General features: G+C 35.3%; 1 protein-coding gene across 1 annotated transcript in view; it reads right to left on the bottom strand.

Annotated features, from left to right (window-relative positions):
• Positions 1-20592, bottom strand: part of LOC136035649 (synaptojanin-1-like) — a 182981-nt gene that overhangs the window by 58435 nt on the left and 103954 nt on the right. Inside the window, exon 14 of the mRNA XM_065717555.1 lies at positions 10909-11054. Coding sequence (XP_065573627.1) covers positions 10909-11054 — 146 coding nt within the window. The remainder of the gene's footprint in view (positions 1-10908; positions 11055-20592) is intronic.

Here is a 20592-nt window from a genome sequence, read left to right as displayed (position 1 = left end):
ATAACTAAAGTGTAGTTATAAATTTCTGATGTAAAATCAAAAGTCATATCTGACGTCTCTAACTGTTTTCGATGGAGTATATCTTCGGACATTTTTGACTTATATTTTTCCCATAACTCTGTAGGAGCTGATGGAGAGCAAGTTGTTAAAATGATGCCAAACAATGCACGAATTTGACTTGGGGTTGACGTTTCGCACTCATGGGGAATATGGAACAACCCACTGGTTATCTACTTCGATGGTGGTACCGTTGCCATTGTAGGTTCTTCAGTCATTTTACAATTAGAAATTTCTCTTTCAACGGTCTTCTTACAATTAAAAATTTGTCTTTGAACGATATTCTTAAATACCTGTGTCCTGGTCGTCATTTATATTCCCTGTGTCCCGGTCGTCATTTGTGTCCCGGTATCCCAGTCTGTAATTTCTCTTTGAGTGTCCCCGGTCGTTATTTATATTCCCTCTGTCCCGGTCGTCATTGTGTCCCGGTCTGTAATTTCTCTTGAGTGTTTTTTCTTTTTAGTATTTTTTAGTTTTTTACATTTTTTTTTTTCAGTTTTCTTTTTCTTCTTTATTTTTCAGCTTCACTATGAAATACATATCGCCGAACCTTTGTTTTTTTTAACTAAAATCTGGTAGGCATTGATGACCTTATCCAAGTCAAAATCCCAAACCCAATCATCATCGCTATCATTTTCAGTTTTGATATGTTTTGACTCTCGCTGTCCAGGTGGATCTTCATCTAACTGCGCGGTTTTGCGTTCTTTAGCCTCAAGCCTGTTTCCTTGCTGTTCTTTTGATTCCTCGGCACGCTTTCTTTTCTGACTTTCTCTATCAGCAGCAAGTTTTTTGGCATAGACTCTTTGAGCATCTTCATCGGCTTTTGCCATTGTAAGTTCATCAGTCATTTTAAACTTAAACATTAATAGATTTCTACGTGAACATATATGTCTTAAATATCTTTAATGACGTCACCGTCATAGCAAAAATGACGACAACTAACTTCATGACGTCAGTCGACACAGAAACATGACGTCACCTGATCCACAGACAGACACACAGACAGACAACTTATTTTTATATAGATAGATTATATATATACTTATATATTGTGATTCCTCGGCACACTTTCTGTTCTTACTTTCTCTATTAGCCGCAAGCCTGTTTTCTTGCTGTTCTTGTGATTCCTCGGCACGCTTTCTTTTCTTACTTTCTCTATCAGCCGCAAGTTTTTTGGCATAGACTCTTTGAGCAGCTTCCTCGGCTGTTGCCATTGTAGGTTCTTCAGTCATTTTACAATTAAACATTTTTCCGTCCACGATCTTCTTACAATTAAAAATTTGTCTTTTGAGCAGCTTCCTCGGCTGTTGCCATTGTAGGTTCTTCAGTCATTTTACAATTAAACATTTTTCCGTCCACGATCTTCTTACAATTAAAAATTTGTCTTTTAACGATTTTCTTAAATACCTGTAATGACGTCATCGTCATAACAAACATGACGACAACTAACTTCATGACGACATGATGACATGACGTCACTCGACAGACCCACAGACAACTTATTTTTATATATATACTAGCTGTTGGGGTGGCGCTTCGCGCCACCCCAACACCTAGTTGGTGGGGGCGCTTCGCGCCCCCCCAAGCCCCCCCGCGCGCGTAAGTCGTTACACGCCATATTAGTTACGCGCCATTGTAGTTGTGTCCCTATGTCCTACCTGTGAATATAGATATATATATATATATATATATATATATATATATATATGTTTTTAACTACGTAAAACTTGCGAATATACAACATTCTTTGCTGTCCCATTGTCTGTGCATATAAATAGAATGTCAGGTTTAACGACTCTTGAACATGCAACATATAATGGTCCATGGAAAACAATCCGTATTCAGATCTATACCTCATGATTCTAATGATTGCCCTTGAGCTTTGTTGATGGTGATTGCTAATCGACGATTCCCTGTGTCGCCATCGTCATTTATATATCCCCCTGAGCCGAAAAACTGAAATCGACCGGGTCAACTCCAGCGGCTAGTACTGCAAAGTTTCCGACAGAGACCATGGTTTCAGAAATACACGATGCGATCATTATAGAATTTAGCCCAAAGTTTATAATCATTGAAAAACAGCTCAAAGGTTACTTGCATGCTATTGAAATCCTTGAGGACAGGGTAACTCAACTAGAGGCGAAAGTTGACGATTATGAGCAGGAAGCTGAGCTAGATTCTCTCTTATTTAACGGTGTGAAACAGAACCCATCGCAAAATCCCAATCCAGCTATTAATCATATCATACGTGACCAAATGGGCCTGTCTAGTATCGCAAATTCCGATGTTGTGAGTGTTCACCGGTTCCGTCTGGGTTCTAGTAACTCACAAAGACCGGACATGGCGGCTCCCGTGCTCGTGAAATTTTGTTCTAAGGACATTGCTAGCGCCGTTTTCAAAGCAAAGAAGAATCTTGCAATAGTGGAATTTTTGTATCTGAATATCTGAAAATCTCACAAAGAAAAAGCGCGAGTTACTGAATGCTGCCAGAGAAAAATTTGGAAACCGATGTGTATGGTCAGATCAGGGGAGAGTTTTTGTGCGACAGTCTAGTGTTAGTCCCATTCAGCGTATTTGGGGTATCGATGATCTTCTGTAATATCAGTGATAGTGATGATCGTTTTCATTTCCGTTCATTTTTTTTTCTTTTTCTTGTTGGAGTTTACAATATTTTTTGTTTTTTCGTTACCCCTTTTCTGTATATTTCCTTACCGTCAAATGCGGTCTGTACTATATTATGAATGGCTGTTCAAGTAAATAATGATATGCAGCAGTCCCGTTTGGACTTGTTGCAAAATTCGCCGTTTCGTATTGAAGATGTTTTGTCGTTATCGCTAGCGAATGATTTTGTGGGTCATCCATTTAAGCCGCTGCGGAGTAGCAAATATATTCGGTTAAGTGGTATTGAAATGCCTGGGCAATCTGAGTCTTTGACTGTGGCTCAGTGGAATTGTCATCTGAATTCTAACCACCACGAGGTCGCCCGTCTGCCAGAGCTTTACAAAAATAAGGTAGAAGTACTAGGGACTTGCGAGTCGTTCGTAACTCAAGACACTTTCCTCTCGTCACATTTTTTTCCAGGCTATAAACTTGTGTCAAAATCAAGGAGTTCAATGAGAGGAGGAGGTTTGACTTTTCCGCTAGCAAATTCTTTGGATTACGTAATTCGAGATGATTTAACTCTCTGGAATGAAGGTATGCTCGAAACTTTATCAATAGAAATACAGTTAGAGAAAAATAGAAAGTTCATCATTTCTTTGGTTTACCGCCCGCCCAGCGCAAACCCAGATGAATTTTTTAGAGAATTCGATTTCTTCAAAGAATGTCAAGTACTAAACTCCAGTGTATTTTTTTAGGCGATTTTAACTTCGTTCTTTTAAATCTAGAAGGAGTAAACCTTCATTTTTTTAACCTTATGCTTTCACATAACCTTTATCCCGCAGTTTCAATCCCAACTAGGATAACAGATCGTTCGGCAACCCTGATTGACAATATCTTCCTTTCTTCGGATGCAATTGTGGAGTGCTGTGCTGACGTTGTCTTACACCCTGGGTCTGACCATCTACCAGTATTTTGCACCATTAAAAGATTTGGCTGTAAACATAAAATCACAACTAAGCTTCAATTCAGATGATGAAAGCTGAAAATCTCAAGAAATTTAAAAATGAAATCAGCACAGTATCATGGCAAGGAGTCATGGCGAAGAAAGAAGACCCCTCGACTGCTTTTGATAAATTTATGAGTATTTTGTCTCCCATCTATGATCAGTGTTGCCCATTAAAAACTGCAACTAAGAAGAAAAACCAACCGCAGAAGCCATGGATTACAGAGGAGATACTGGAAATGATGAAGAAGAGAGACCAATTATTCTCAGATTATCCCAATTGTGAGAGTGATGACAGTTGGGAAGAGTACAGAAAGGCAAGAAATAGGGTGAATTCTGCACGACGAGCTGCAATGAGGGAGTATTTCGGAGAGAAATTAAAATCGCAGAAAGGAGACATTGGAGGGACCTGGCTGACTATTAAAAGCGTTCTCGGCAATGGTAAGGATTCAGCATCAACTGAACAGTTAGCCATAGGTGAAAGAACTGTGAGTGGGAGGCAAGAAGTTAGTGAAGAGTTTTGTAAGTTTTTTACCAAAATAGGATCGCAAATAAACCAAGAGGCAAAAGATCAAAGCGGGCAGCTAGATACCGGGGAGTTTGACGATAACCGCGGTCTTCATCACTCATTTTACTTTATCGAATGTACTATGGATGACATTACCCAAGCAGTGAAATCGATCAAATCTAATGCAGCTGGTGTTGATGGCCTAACATTAAAGCATTTAAAGCAGTTGCTGCGTCTCTCTTACCTGTGATATTATATCTAATCAATTTATCTGTTCAAAAAGGTGAGTTTCCTGACGAACTAAAGCGGGCAAAAGTTATACCCCTCCATAAAGGAGGCGATAAAAGAGATATTTCCAACTGGAGACCAATATCTATTCTACCGCTCTTCTCAAAAATTTATGAAAAAGTAGTGCATAAGAAAATATACGAGTACATGAATTTGCTTGGGTTTTTGTCAGATTCGCAGTTTGGTTTTAGAAAAGGTCATTCTAAAGTGCATGCCGTTCATCACCTTTTAGATTGTGTAAATAGTGCGTTAGAAATAATTTGATCCCTCCAACTATTTTTATTGATTTGAAGAAGGCGTTTGACACTGTGGATTTTGAAGTTCTACTGAAAAGACTGCAAAACCTTGGAATTAAAGATACAGCATTAAGTTGGTTTCGGTCTTATCTGTGTGGAAGATCAATGAAGGTGGTGATGAGCGATCTATCTAGCGCAGCTATGCCTATAAATTGTGGTGTTCCCCAAGGATCAGTCCTTGGCCCATTACTCTTCTTGGTATATGTGGATGATCTTCGATTTTACCTAAATGAATCAGTTTTAACCTCTTTCGCCGATGATACAGCTATCACAGTGTTTGCCCGGACTTCAAAAGAGATTGTGCAAAAAGCGAACCACGTCCTTAGTCGGCTTCATGTTTTTACAGCTCTAAGCTCCCTTGCAGTAAATCCAAGAAAAACGAATTTTATGGTGTTTACTAGAACTGGTGTACCTGAACTTCTTGAAAATGTGCTTTTATAACGGTGTTAGCATAACACAGGTGTTTTTGTAAATATATCGGATTTTATATTGATTGTAATTTGTCTTGGAAGAAGCATGGTGAAATAGTGTCGGCAAAAGCAGCTAGAGGATTGGGAGTGATGAGGAGACTGAAAAAAGTATTCCCGGTAGCAGTTGTCAAATTTTATACAGTGCTATTGTGCAACCTTACATCACGTACGGTTGTTCTGTTTGGGCAAGCAATTTCGTGATGAATTATAAGCTAACTCAAATAATACAAAACAAAGCACTGCGTCTGATAGGAGAATTTCAAAACTTTCAGAATACTGCGGAGTGTTTTAGAAGGAATGATATTTTGAACATAGGCGAGCTACGTGATTACCAGCTACCGATTTTTGTTTTTCAAAGTGTAAAAAAGGTAAGCCCTGAGTACTTTTATGATTTTTTTAAAACTAACCCGTTTTATCACCCTTATTTTACCCGGAATTTTTCGGATTTGACTCACGAGAGAAGAAATACAACGAGAGCAGGATGTGTTCTCAGGAACATAGGTGTCAGCGTCTGGAATGACCTTCCAGAATCGGTCAGAGCGGCAGTAAGTCTGGCATCATTCAAGAAAATGGTTAAATTCCATTTTTAAAAAAGGAGAGAAGTGTGATAAGAGGAAAGGGTATTTATTTATTTAGTATTTAATATTAATTATTTTGTTTTTTTTTACCCCCATTTTTTTTGTTTTTTTAAATCATTTGAAGAAATGATTTAGCAGATTCATGGTGGTTAGAATTGCGGCCACAGTCAGGACTCTTTTGTCTTAAGAGTGGCCGTTAATGGTAAATTCTTTGTTTAATTTATATGTTTTGGATGAAAATAAAAAATATCTATATCTATATCTCTATATATATATATATATATATATATATATATATATATATATATATATATATATATATATATATATATATATATATATATATATATATATATATATCTATATATATAAAAATAAGTTGTCTGTGGATGTGTCTGTCAGGTGACGTCATGTTTGTGTGTTGACTGACGTCATGAAGTTAGTTGTCGTCATTTTTGTTATGACGGTGAAGTCATTAAAGATATTTAAGACATGCGTTCACGTAGAAATCTATTAATGTTTAACTTTAAAATGACTGATGAACTTACAATAGCAACAGCCGAGGAAGATGCTCAAAGAGTCTATGCCAAAAAACTTGCTGCTAATAGAGAAAGTCAGAAAAGAAAGCGTGCCGAGGAATCAAAAGAACAGCAAGGAAACAGGCTTGAGACTGATAGAGAAAGAAAGAACAGAAAGCGTGCCATTCTCAGGCGAGAATCATAAATTTTTACAATTGTACTTCATCAGATAGAAATTCTGAATTGAATGCATTTATGATATGATAATGCATTGTGTCGATAACAACGTTGGAGAAATTTTCTTTTTGGATGCGCCAGGAGGTACTGGTAAAACGTTTGTGATAAAACTGATTCTGGCATCAATTCGATCAAAGAATGATATAGCGTTGGCAATTGCGTCGTACGGAATAGCCCCAACATTGCTGCCTGGTGGAAGAACTGCTCATTCCGCTTTGAAATTGCCTCTGAATTTGCATTCTACAGAAACTCCCACGTGCAATATTTCCAAATCATCTGGGATGGGTAAAGTATTGCAGCAATGCAAACTTATTATTTGGGATGAGTGCACAATGGCACACAAAAATCGCTCGAGGCTCTGGATCAATGCTTGAAAGATTTGCGAGGGAAGTTGAAACCCTTTGGCAGCACATTAATATTGCTTGCGGGAGATTTCAGGCAAACATTACCTATAATACCTAGATCAACTCCTGCAGACGAAATGAATGCTTGCCTGAAAATTCTAATTTATGGGCACACGTAAAAACATTAAAATTAACTACAAATATGCGTGTCCGATTATAAAACGATGACTCTGGTCAAACATTTTCAGATCAATTGCTGGCAATTGGAAACGGAAAGCTCCCAGTAGACTCAATTTCAGGACGTATACAACTACCTGCTGATTTTTGTAATTTAGTGACGTCCAAAAATGAATTGATTGAAAAAGTATTTCCGAATATTCTAAAAAATTATAAAAATAATAAATGGCTAAGTGAAAGAGCGATTCTCGCACCCAAAAATATAGACGTCCACGAAATCAACAATATTGTTTTGACCAAGATTCGAGACCAGGCAGTCCTTTACAAGTCAGTCGACACAGTTTTGGAACCAAATGAAGCGGTTAATTATCCATCTGAATTTTTAAATTCCGTGGATCTTTCAGGGTTTCCACCACACGTGCTACAACTAAAAATAGGCGTACCAATAATACTTTTAAGAAATATCAACCCACCAAAGCTTTGCAATGGCACGCGACTTGCCGTAAAAAAACAATGGAAAACCTAATAGAGGCCACAATCTTGACAGGGCCTTTTGAGGGTGAGGCTGTTCTTATTCCTCGCATTCCCATGATTCCAACGGATCTGCCTTTTCAATTTAAAAGATTGCAATTCCCAATTCGATTAGCATTTGCAATCACCATTAACAAAGCTCAAGGTCAATCATTAGAAAAATGTGGTATAGATCTTAAAACTGATCGTTTTTCCCATGGACAATTGTACGTTGCATGTTCGAGGGTTGGTAAACCTGACAATCTATTTATATGCAGCGACAATTGGACAGCGAAGATTGTTGTATATTCGCAAATTTTACGCAGTTAATTTGTATTTTATCTATCTATCTATCTATCTATATAAAAACGAGTTGTGTGTATGCATGTTTGTTTGTTTGTAAAAAGAGCGTTTGCATATGATGTCATTATTAGTACATACGGCTTTGTATATGCAGAGACAATGGGAAAGCCAAGAATGTTGTATATTCGCAATTTTTACGTAGTTTAACTCCTGCAGACGAAATGAATGCTTGCCTAAAAAATTCTAATTTATGGGCACACGTAAAAATATTAAAATTAACTACAAATATGCGTGTCCGATTGCAAAACGATGACTCTGGTCAAACAATAGACTCAATTTCAGGACGTATACAACTACCTGCTGATTTCTGTAATTTAGTGACGTCCAAAAATGAATTAATTGAAAAAGTATTTCCGAATATTCTAAAAAATTATAAAAATAATAAATGGCTAAGTGAAAGAGCGATTCTCGCACCCAAAAATATAGACCTCCACGAAATCAACAATATTGTTTTGACCAAGATTCAAGACCAGGTAGTCCTTTACAAGTCAGTCGACACAGTTTTGGAACCAAATGAAGCGGTTAATTATCCATCTGAATTTTTAAATTCCATAGATCCTTCAGGTTTCCACCACAAGTGCTACAACTAAAAATAGGCGTACCAATAATACTTTTAAGAAATATAAACCCACCAAAGCTTTGCAATGGCACGCGACTTGCCGTAAAAAAAACAATGGAAAACCTAATAGAGGCCACAATCTTGACAGGGCCTTATGAGGGTGAGGCTGTTCTTATTCCTCGCATTCCCATGATTCCAACGGATCTACTTTTTCAATTTAAAAGATTGCAATTCCCAATTCGATTAGTATTTGCAATCACCATTAACAAAGCTCAAGGTCAATCATTAGAAAAATGTGGTATAGATCTTAATACTGATAGTTTTTCCCATGGACAATTGTACGTTGCATGTTCGAGGGTCGGTAAACCTGACAATGTATTTATATGCAGCGACAATTGGACAGCGAAGAATGTTGTATATTCGCAAGTTTTACGCAGTTAATTTGTATTGTATCTATCTATCTATCTATCTATATAAAACGAGTTGTGTGGATGCATGTTTGTTTGTTTGTAAAAATAGCGTTTGCATATGACGTCATTATTAGTACATACGGCTTTGTATATGCACAGACAATGGGAAAGCCAAGAATGTTGTTTATTCGCAATTTTTACGTAGTTTGAAACACATATATAAATCTATCTATATTCAAAGGTGGGACACAGGGACACAACGACAATGGCGCATAACTAATATGGCGCGTAACGACTAACGCGCGCGGGGGGGGCTTGGGGGGACGCGAAGCGCCCCCCCAACAGCTAGTATATATATATATATATATATATATATATATATATATATATATATATATATATATATATATATATATATATATATATATATATATATATATATATATATATATATCTATCTCTATTCACAGGTGGGACACAGGGACACAACTACAATGACGCGTAACGACTAACGCGCGCGGGGGGGGGGCTTGGGGGCGCGAATCGCCCCCACCAACTAGGTGTTTGGGTGGCGCGAAGCGCCACCCCATCAGCTAGTATTATAAATATATTTACTAATGCTTGTTTGACGAAAAAATTCAAATTCGGCAACCATGCTGTGACAGAAATTTAAAAAATAAAGTTCTATTCTATCCTATATCAAGTCTTAAAACCCATTGAAAATACATGAACAATTGTTTTTTATGTAAACTTAACACGTCTATGGTTTGCTATGGTGTGCCCATGATAAGGCAGTGTAAAACTAGTTTATACCATTTTAACCTCCCAAAACTTTTAGGCACCAGAAGAGACGATTTCGAGTCCCAAAACCATTATTGAAATTACAGGAACATTTGTTTTACTATGTAAACTTAACATGTCTATGGTAAGGGAGGGAAAGGAGGATTAAATTATTTTTATGCTAGTTTAACCTCCCAAAACTTTTTGGCACCAGAAGAGACGATTTCGAGTCCCAAAACCCATTATTGAAAATACAGGGACATTTGTTTTACTATGTAAACTTAATACATCCATGGTTTGCTATGGTATGTCTATAGTAAGGGTGGATAAGGAGGGTTAAGCTAGTTTATACTAGTTTAACCTCCCAAAACTTTTTGACACCAGAAGAGACGGTATCGAACCTTAAAACGCATTATTGAAAATACATAAACATTTGTTTTTTATGTAAACTTAATATGTCTATGATTTGCTGAAAACATTTCAGCATTTATGCCTTAATCAGCTTATTCTTAATCTAATTAGCTTATTCTTCATCTGAAACAGTGAAAAAAGCTTTTTGTGTCATGTATCTTAACAACAGATAATATAAAAAAAAATATTGTATTATAAGACTTCATAGTCGCAGATATGTTCTTTTTTCCGTTTTTTTGGAAAAAAATTATAACTCGGTCAAAATTAAAGAAGAGTCCATTTTGAATAACACTTTTGAACCATTCTTTTTTCCACTTTTTTGGAAAAATTATAACTTGGTCAAAATTAAAGATTAGTCCATTTTGAATAACTCTTTTGAACCATATGCTTAATTCATTTTCAGATAAAGTGGACTTAAGCCCTTTTTGCAAAACGCCACAGAATTACAAATAGAGGAAGATTTTATGGACTGTGAGTGGCAGCCTCACTTATTCATTAGGAAGTATTACCATTAGATGCTTTTTCTTCCTATGCTTGTTAAACCGCGAAAAAAAAAAAAAAAAAACAAGCTGTGCAACTTATCTTAACAACAGATAATATAAAAAAAGTATTGTATTATAAGACTTCATAGTCGCAGATATAACACAAAGAAATAGACCATTTTAAATTGGGCGTTACTATGAAAATACTAGAAAAATGAAGATGGCGGAGAACAGATTTAGGAAAAAAATGTTTGAGTTTCTTCATTATACCTAGATTTCTTGCCAGAATTTTACTAGTTACAATGAAAATACTTACGAAGGGAGACGAAAGATTTCTGGCTATTTCAGTATAGTCATCATTGCGTTCTTTTACTTGTGACTGACCAGCAGCGAAATGGGAGCAGACAAAGGCAAAAGACGTTGAATGCAAGTTGAAGCGAATCATGACCCCTCCCTTGTTACCTGAAAGAATAAGAGAAAAGGATAGGAACTGCTCCAGCACACATATTCTGGGTAATTTATAGCAGAATTTATTGAGGAGGTTGATCATCTAAACTATTCGCCCCAAATACAAAAATGAGACACGGAACATTTCTTGCTAGGGTAAGTATGCTGTGTCTATTGAATTTATTTCAAATAATTATTATGAATAGTAGTAAAAATATACAAATTGTCGGTGGGCATTCTCAGCTCAGTGGTTACCAGTTACCAGTGGTTACCAGTTACCAGTGGTTACCAGTTACCAGTGGTTACTCAGAGTTACCAGTCTAGTTCGAAGTTAGTGAGGCGTGTGTCATTTCAAACTATTATTATTGGAATTTCCTCCATAAAATGAGTAGATGTATTCAGATATTTAAGAATTTATATAGCTTCAACTTTGTGGTTTGCATGGATTGAAGTTTCCTGTTACCGTACCAGATAATGAGGAATTTATATTTTTCATTAATTAAATGTTAGTTTCAATATTGCCCGAGCGTCTGGATGTTGTCTTACCTTTCGCATTTACGAGGACTCCAAATTGTTCAGAATAAATCAATAAGAATCCTGGACGATTTTTTAACACACCCTAAGAAGACAGAAAAAAAATATCTTAAACTAAAACATCTTTTTTTTTATTTTTGGGTATTCTTGATTTGCAACAAATTTTCACATTAATTTAGGAATATGGTTTTTAAACATCCAATGTAGTGACAATTTCTTCAATAGCATGAAACTTTTGGTTGAAAATAAGCATAGCCATTGAACAAGAGTAAGGAATAAGTAGCTCTTCCCGTTTGTTAAAAATGAAAAAATCGATCTCTGAAATATCAGCTTCCCAAAATTGCCAACAAATATAAACTATTTGATATAGCAAGTGATATATATATATATATATATATATATATATATATATATATATATATATATATATATTCGAATTAAAATGGAATAGTTGTGGGCATCAAGTCATGGCTAATTGTAGAAAAAGCCAAGACAGATAGTGCAATAGGGTGAGAAGCAAACTTGGCTTCTCATATATACATAAAAAGAAATTAAAAGAGACAGTTCTTTCTGCCTGAAGTAGCAGGGATTGAATGCATTATTGATTTATTTAAACTTCGTTTTGTAATTCCATTCCTGATCTCCGTGAGACAGTTTTTTTTCTTTTTTTTTTCTTTCTCCTCTTTCTTCCTCTGTGCTACATGACAACTACTGAAGTAAAATTATTTTTTTTTCTGGCTTTGGATTTAATGTAACATGTACCCAAATACACCTACAATACATATATATATATATATATATATATATATATATATATATATATATATATATATATATATATATATATATATATATACTAGCTGAAAAGAGAAAAAGATTTCTCTTTTCGGTATAGATATATATATGTTTTTAACTACGTAAAACTTGCGAATATACAACATTCTTCGATGTCCCATTGTCTGTGCATATAAATTTATTGTCAGGTTTACCGACTCTTGAACATGCAACATAAAATTGTCCATGGGAAAAACAATCCATATTCAGATCTATACCTCATTATTCTAATGATTGCCCTTGAGCTTTGTTGATGGTGATTGCTAATCGAACATTCCCTGTGTCCCGGTCGTCATTTATATTCCCAGTATCCCGGTCGTCATTTGTGTCCCAGTGTCACAGTCTGTAATTTCTCTTTGAGCGTCCCGTTCGTCATTTATATTCCCTGTGTCCCGGTCTGTAATTTATCTTTGAGTGTCCCGGTCGTCATTTATATCTCCTGGTCGTTATTTGTGTCCCAGTGTCCCAGTCTGTAATTTCTCTTTGAGTGTCCCGGTCGTCATTTATATTCCCTGTGTCCCGGCTTTTAGTTTTCTTTTTCTCCTTTATTTTTCAGTTTTTTCCTTTTTTTAGTTTTTTTTTCTTTTTCAGTTTTTAGTTTTTTTTTATTAGCTTTTAGTTTTTTTTTCTTTTTAGTTTTTTTTTGTAGTTTTTACCTTTTTTATTTCTTTCTAGTTTTTTTTTCTTTTTTTATTTTTTACCTTTTTTTAGTTTTTTAGCTTTTTTAGTTTTTTTAGTATTTTCTTTTTAGTTTTTTTTTGTAGTTTTTACCTTTTTTAGTTTTTTCCTTCTTTTGTATTAATGCTAAAGCCAAGGTTCAAACCTGGAGCCTCTCGGACCTAGAATCTGAAACATAACACTTTACCAACTTAGCTACTTCGGCTTGAATACATTCGTTTTGAGCAGCTTCCTCGGGTGTTGCCATTGTAGGTTCTTCAGTCATTTTACAATTAGAAATTTCTCTTTCAACGATCTTCTTACAATTAAAAATTTGTCTTTGAACGATATTCTTAAATACCTGTGTCCTGGTCGTCATTTATATTCCCTGTGTCCCGGTCGTCATTTGTGTCCCGGTCTGTAATTTCTCTTTGAGTGTTTTTTCTTTTTAGTTTTTTACCTTTTTTCTTTTTTCAGTTTTCTTTTTCTTCTTTATTTTTCAGCGTCACTATGACACCTAGTTGGTGAAGGCGCTTCCCCCCCCCCCCCGCGCGCGTAAGTCGTTACGCGCCATATTAGTTACACGCCATTGTAGTTGTGTCCCTATGTCCCACCTGTGAATATATATATATATATATATATATATATATATATATATATATATATATATATATATATATATATATATATATATATATATATATATATATATATATATATATATATATATTAGATCTATAGCTACGTATATTAGATCTATAGATCCGTATTCAGATCTATACCTCATTATTCTAATGATTGCCCTTGAGCTTTGTTGATGGTGATTGCTAATCAAACATTCCGTGTCCCCATCGTCATTTATATATCCCCCTGTGCCCCCCGGCGTCCCCGTTGTAGTTGTGTCCCTGTCGTCATTTATAGTCGACAAACATGACGTCAGTCGACACACAAACATGACGTCAGTCGACACACACGTCCCAGTCGCCATTTGTGTCCCGGTGTCCCAGTCTGTAATTTCTCTTTGAGTGTCCCGGTCGTCATTTATATTCCCTGTGTCCCGGTCTGTATATACATTCGTTTTTGAATTGGTATATGATGAAATAAATTTTTTGTTTTTTTCCTTTTTTCCTTTTTATTTTTTTTTTGGTTTTTACCTATTTTTTAGCTTTTTAGTTTTTTTTCTTTTTTCTTTTTAGTTTTTTTTGTAGTTTTTACCTTTTTTAGTTTTTTTATTTTTATTTTTTTTTAGTTTTCTTTTTCTCCTTTATTTTTTTTCCTTTTTTTTAGTTTTTTTTTTCTTTTTCAGTTTTTAGTTTTTTTCCTTTTTAGTTTTTTGCTGTTTTTACCCTTTTTTAGTTTATTTTCTTTTTTAGTCTTTAGTTTTTTACCATTTTTTAGTTTTTTAGCTTTTTTAGTTTTTTTAGTAGTTTTTACCTGTTTTTTATTTTTTTTATTTTTTAGTTTTTTTTCTTCTTTTGTATTAATGCTAAAGCCAAGGTTCGGACCTGGTACCTCTCGGACCTAGAACATGGAACATAACGCTTTACCAACTCAGCTACTTCGGCTTGAATACATTTACCTTTTTTATTTTTTTTTAATTTTTATTTTTTTTAGTTTTCTTTTTCTCCTTTATTTGTCCGTTTTTTTCTTTTTTTAATTTTTTTTCTTTTTCAGTTTTTAGTTTTTTTTTTACTTTTTTAGTTTTTTACCCTTTTTTTAGTTTTTTTTTTTAGTATTTTTTTTTTAGTTTTTGTTTGTAGTTTTTATCTTTTTTAGTTTTTTTTCTTCTTTTGTATTAATGCTAAAGCCAAGGCTCGAACCTGGAACATAACGCTTTACCAACTGAGCTACTGTATTTGTATCTACTGTAGTTGTATATATATATATATATATATATATATATATATATATATATATATATATATATATATATATATATATATATATATATATATATATATATATATATATGTTTTTAACTACGTAAAACTTGCGAATATACAACATTCTTTGCTGTCCCATCGTCTGTGCATATAAATAGATTGTCAGGTTTACCGACTCTTGAACATGCAACGCATAATGGTCCATGGGAAAACAATCCGTATTCAGATCTATACCTCATGATTCTATTGATTGCCCTTGAGCTTTGTTGATGGTGATTGCTAATCGACCATTTCCTTTGTTGCCGTCGTCATTTATATATCCCCCTGTGCCCCCCGGCGTCCCCGTTGTAGTTGTGTCCCTGTGTCCGGGTCGTCATTTATATTCCCTGTGTTTCCGTCGTCATTTGTGTCCCGGTGTCCCAGTCTGTGATTTCTATTTGAGTGTCCCGGGCGTCATTTATATTCGTCAGGATATTGTAGGGCATCGTAGCATCGATGAGTTTAAGCAATTCTTGTCAACTGATTGTTTCGCCTATAAAGAATATTATCTCGAGGTAAGAACTGATCACCGACCACAACGATTGCCACTTTGTTGATAGTTGCGTATTAGGAGGCATCAATTCGATTGCTGTTTTTAAGCAGAAGCACTAAATTATTATTTTTGTGGAAAAGATGATATATATAAATATATATATATATTTTCTTTTTAGTTTTTTTGTAGTTTTTACCTTTTTTAGTTTTTCCTTCTTTTGTATTAATGCTAAAGCCAAGGTTCAAACCTGGAGCCTCTCGGACCTAGAACCTGAAACATAACGCTTTACCAACTCAGCTACTTCGGCGTGAATACATTCGTTTTGAGCAGCTTCCTCGGGTGTTGCCATTGTAGGTTCTTCAGTCATTTTACAATTAGAAATTTCTCTTTCAACGGTCTTCTTACAATTAAAAATTTGTCTTTGAACGATATTCTTAAATACCTGTGTCCTGGTCGTCATTTATATTGCCTGTGTCCCGGTCGTCATTTGTGTCCCGGTATCCCAGTCTGTAATTTCTCCTTGAGTGTCCCGGTCGTTATTTATATTCCCTCTGTCCCGGTCGTCATTTGTGTCCCGGTCTGTAATTTCTCTTTGAGTGTTTTTTCTTTTTAGTATTTTTTAGTTTTTTACATTTTTTCTTTTTTCAGTTTTCTTTTTCTTCTTTATTTTTCAGCTTCACTATGAAATACATATCGCCGAACCTTTGTTTTTTTAACTAAAATCTGGTAGGCATTGATGATCTTATCCAAGTCAAGATCCCAAACCCAATCATCATCGCTATCATTTTCAGTTTTGATATGTTTTGACTCTCGCTGTCCAGGTGGATCTTCATCTAACTGCGCGGTTTTGCGTTCTTTAGCCTCAAGCCTGTTTCCTTGCTGTTCTTTTGATTCCTCGGCACGCTTTCTTTTCTGACTTTCTCTATCAGCAGCAAGTTTTTTGGCATAGACTCTTTGATCATCTTCATCGGCTTTTGCCATTGTAAGTTCATCAGTCATTTTAAACTTAAACATTAATAGATTTCTACGTGAACATATATGTCTTAAATATCTTTAATGACGTCACCGTCATAGCAAAAATGACGACAACTAACTTCATGACGCCAGTCGACACAGAAACATGACGTTACCTGATCCACAGACAGACAACTTATTTTTATATATATAGATAGATATAATTCTAAAATTGTCAGGTAATTTTCTATTTTGAAATAAAAACTAAAAATTATTGCTCAGACAACATAAATATTTTTGATATTTACATAATAGCTTTAGTGGTTCTGGACTGAAAACTAAATATGCTAATCAAATTGGGAATTGCAATCTTTTAGGTTGAAAAGGCAGATCCATTGCAATCATGAGAATGCGTGGAATAAGAAAAGACTCACCCTCAAAAGACCCTGTCAAGATTGTTGCCTCTATTACGTTATAACAGACATAACACGTCATTTGTGTCCCGGTGTCCCGGTCTGTAGTTTCGTTAGTCGACAAACATGACGTCAGACGACAAACAACTTCATGACGACATACAGCTCAATCCTTATAATGACGTCAGTCGACAAACATGACGTCAGTCGACACACAAACATGACGTCAGTCGACAGACAGACAATCAACTTATTTTTATATATATAGATATATATATATATATATATATATATATATATATATATATATATATATATATATATATATATATATATATATATATATATATATATATATTAATAAGTTGTCTCTGTGTGTGTGTGTGGAGTGACGTCATGTTTGTGTGTCGACTGACGTCATGTTTGTCGACTGACGTCATTTTAAGGATTGAGCTGTATGCGTCATGAAATTGTTTGTCGACTGACGTCATGTTTGTCAACTGATGAAATTACATACCGGGACACCGGGACACAAATGACGACCGGGACACAGGGAATATAAATGACGACCGGGAACCTCAAAGAGAAATTACAGACTGGGACACCCGGACACAAATCACGACCGGGACACAGGGAATATAAATGACGACCGGGACACAGGTACACAACTACAACGGGGACGCCGGGGGCACAGGCGGGACATATAAATGACGACCGGGACACAGGGATTGTTCGAATAGAATTTACAGACCGGGACACAAATGACGACCGGGACACAGGGAATATAAATGACGACCGGGAAACTCATAGAGAAATTACAAACTGGGACACCGGGACACAGGGAATATATTGATATACATATCTGAATACGGATTATTTTTCCCATGGACAATTATATGTTGCATGTTCAAGAGTCAGTAAACCTGACAATCTATTTATATGCATAGACAATGGGATAGCGAAGAATGTTGCATATTCGCATGTTTTACGTAGTTAAAAACATATATTTATATATCTATCTCTATTCACAGGTGGGACACAGGGACACAACTACAATGGCGCGTAACTAATATGGCGCGAAACGACTTACGCACGCGGGGGGGGGGCTTGGGGGGGGGCGCGAAGCACCCCACCAACTAGGTGTCGCTTGGCAATTTAAAAAATTTAGTTTTCATTATAACGAACTTTTAAATAAATATAAAAAGAATTATCTAGAAATACTTAAAGAAATTTTCAACTAATTTCGGAGGTTTGAGAAATGATGTTAAAGCGCCATTTATTTTGAATTGTGTTTCTAATTTAGCGGATTTTTTTAAAAATTAGCCACATGGTAAAGATGAATTCTATAATTGTTTAGTTCATTCAGGTTTTTTGCAATGTGTTAATATTTGTGATTTGGTCAAATTTATTATATTTAGTTTACCTATTGTTGCTAAAAAGAGGGATATATTAACAGGATAAATTTGTTTTGGTGTTACTTGGTTGTTTTACATTTGCTGTTGTTTTTTTTTTCTTTCATAGGCATGTATTTTGGGGGTTATACCTGACACGGGGATGCCATAGATATTCTGTGGTAGCCACAACACTTGGCTGGGTGAAATTTAAAGTGGCGAAACCCTATAGGCCAGTGTATTCTCCTGATGAGCCCTTGTGTTGGGTTGTTGCCTCTGAATTATTTGTCTTTATTATTTTTTCTATTGTTTGGTAAATGACTGCTTACACTTATTGACGACATGACTGCCTGTCCATGGATTATTCTTTATGGTTGATTGTGTATGGCTATGCTGTTTGACCTATGTGATTGTATGGATGGGTAGGGTTAAGGCCTCATTCAAGTGCTGGTCTATATTAATCACTAATTTAGGAAAACAGTCTTCCTTTTCTCCTTCTGTCTCTCTCTTTTTTTTTTCTTTTTTGTGTGTGTGTGTTTGTGCTGTTGCATTGGTGATTTCTCTTTTCATGATACATATAATATATATATATATATATATATATATACATATATATATATATATATATATATATATATATATATATATATATATATATATATATATATATATATAGATACATGTTTATTTACAACAAGAATTAAACCATTTAAACAAACAGCGCAAATGCCTAATGGCATACTTAAGCGCCTGGTATATCACCAAAAATAAAAAACAGACACAAACAAAAGAAAAAACCGTCATTACTTCGGCTTAAACTAATTTGATTCGGAAAACTGATTCGGAAATCAAACTTCAATACTTACAACGGAAAATATTATGGGAGACTAGCAACATGATTTCTTAATAACTTCAGAAATTTATTTTTATCATTACAATTTCTCACAGCTATTGGGATTAAATTGTTATTGGGCTATTGGGATTTTAATAATGCTATTCGTTCGGCTACTCGCCATTTACCGCCATATCTAATTGAGCCATATGTAGATGCAAGTCGTTTGTCATATGCGGATGATATTCTTCTTCTGTCTGATGACCTCCAAGGGTTACAGAAAGCTGTAGACAGTGTTTGCGCTGCTTTAAACGGAATCGGACTTTCAGTTGCCACTTCTAAAACAGAACTTCTTGTTTTCGGTTCGGGTTCCCAACAATCCCCAAATGCAGTTATTCAAGTTGGTCCTACTACTGTATTTGCGTCTTCTTCACTCAAGTATCTTAGTCTCCCATCTGGGAGCACGATTAAAGCTATTAGAACACTTATTATAAACTCGCTGAAGGAGAAGGAGGTTTTCTCGCTGAGAAAACCATATGGGTTGTTCGCTAGGGTAAAAGGCCAATTTCATAAACGAACACTGGGTCGGCTATACAATTCATTTTTATGCACCACATGTATTTTTCCTGATACCAGTGTGGCGATTATTTTCTCAAAGTGAGCGTAAACAGATCCATTTAGCATTTTTTTGATTTTCCAAATATTTTCTATGTATACCCGTTTGTATACGAAACAGTTACATTTCTAGGCGCTATGGAGTTTTTGAAATATGTGAAAAAATGGATGTACTCGCCACCAAATTCCGAGAGCGTTGTGACAGAATTGTTGGTTTTCCTCTTGGGTGCATTCTGAACTAAATATATATCATTAGTGTTCGTCCTATAGTTCATGTTTTTCTCTTTTTGTGTTCTTACGTGAGTGTTTTTTATAGCGTGAGTGTTTTTATGGCACTTGGTATTAACCAAGTGACATATTCTAGTATTAACTAGAATAGTTAATATATTAACTATTAAGCATATTCTGGTATTAACTAAGCTAGGACGATGAAATTTGGCAGGTGTATCAGGGACCGGACCAGATTAAATTAGAAATAGTCGTTTTACCGACTTGATCATCTGGGGGCGAGTGGAGGGCCGATTAATTCGGAAAAATATAAAAAATGAAGTATTTTTAACTTACGAACAAATGATGGGATCTTAATAAAATTTGATGTTTGGAAGAATATTGTGTCTCAGAGCTCTTATCTTAAATCCCGACCAGAGCCGGTGACATTGGGGGGAGTTGGAGGGGGGAACCTAAAATCTTGGAAAACACTTAGAGTGGAGGGATAAGGATGAAAGTTGGTGGGAAAAATAAGCACAAGTCCCATATACATGATTGACATAACCAGAACGGATCCTCTCTCTTCGGGGGAGTTGAGGGGAGGAGAGTTAATTCTGAATTTTTTTTTAAAAATGAGGTATTTTTAACTTACGAAGGAGTGATAGGATATTAATGATTTTTGATGCTTGGAAGGATATTGT

Source organism: Artemia franciscana, chromosome 14 (assembly GCF_032884065.1).
Source record: "Artemia franciscana chromosome 14, ASM3288406v1, whole genome shotgun sequence".
Classification (NCBI taxonomy): domain Eukaryota; kingdom Metazoa; phylum Arthropoda; class Branchiopoda; order Anostraca; family Artemiidae; genus Artemia; species Artemia franciscana.
Note: the sequence above shows the minus strand (reverse complement) of the source record. Positions and strands in the feature narration are given on the sequence as shown.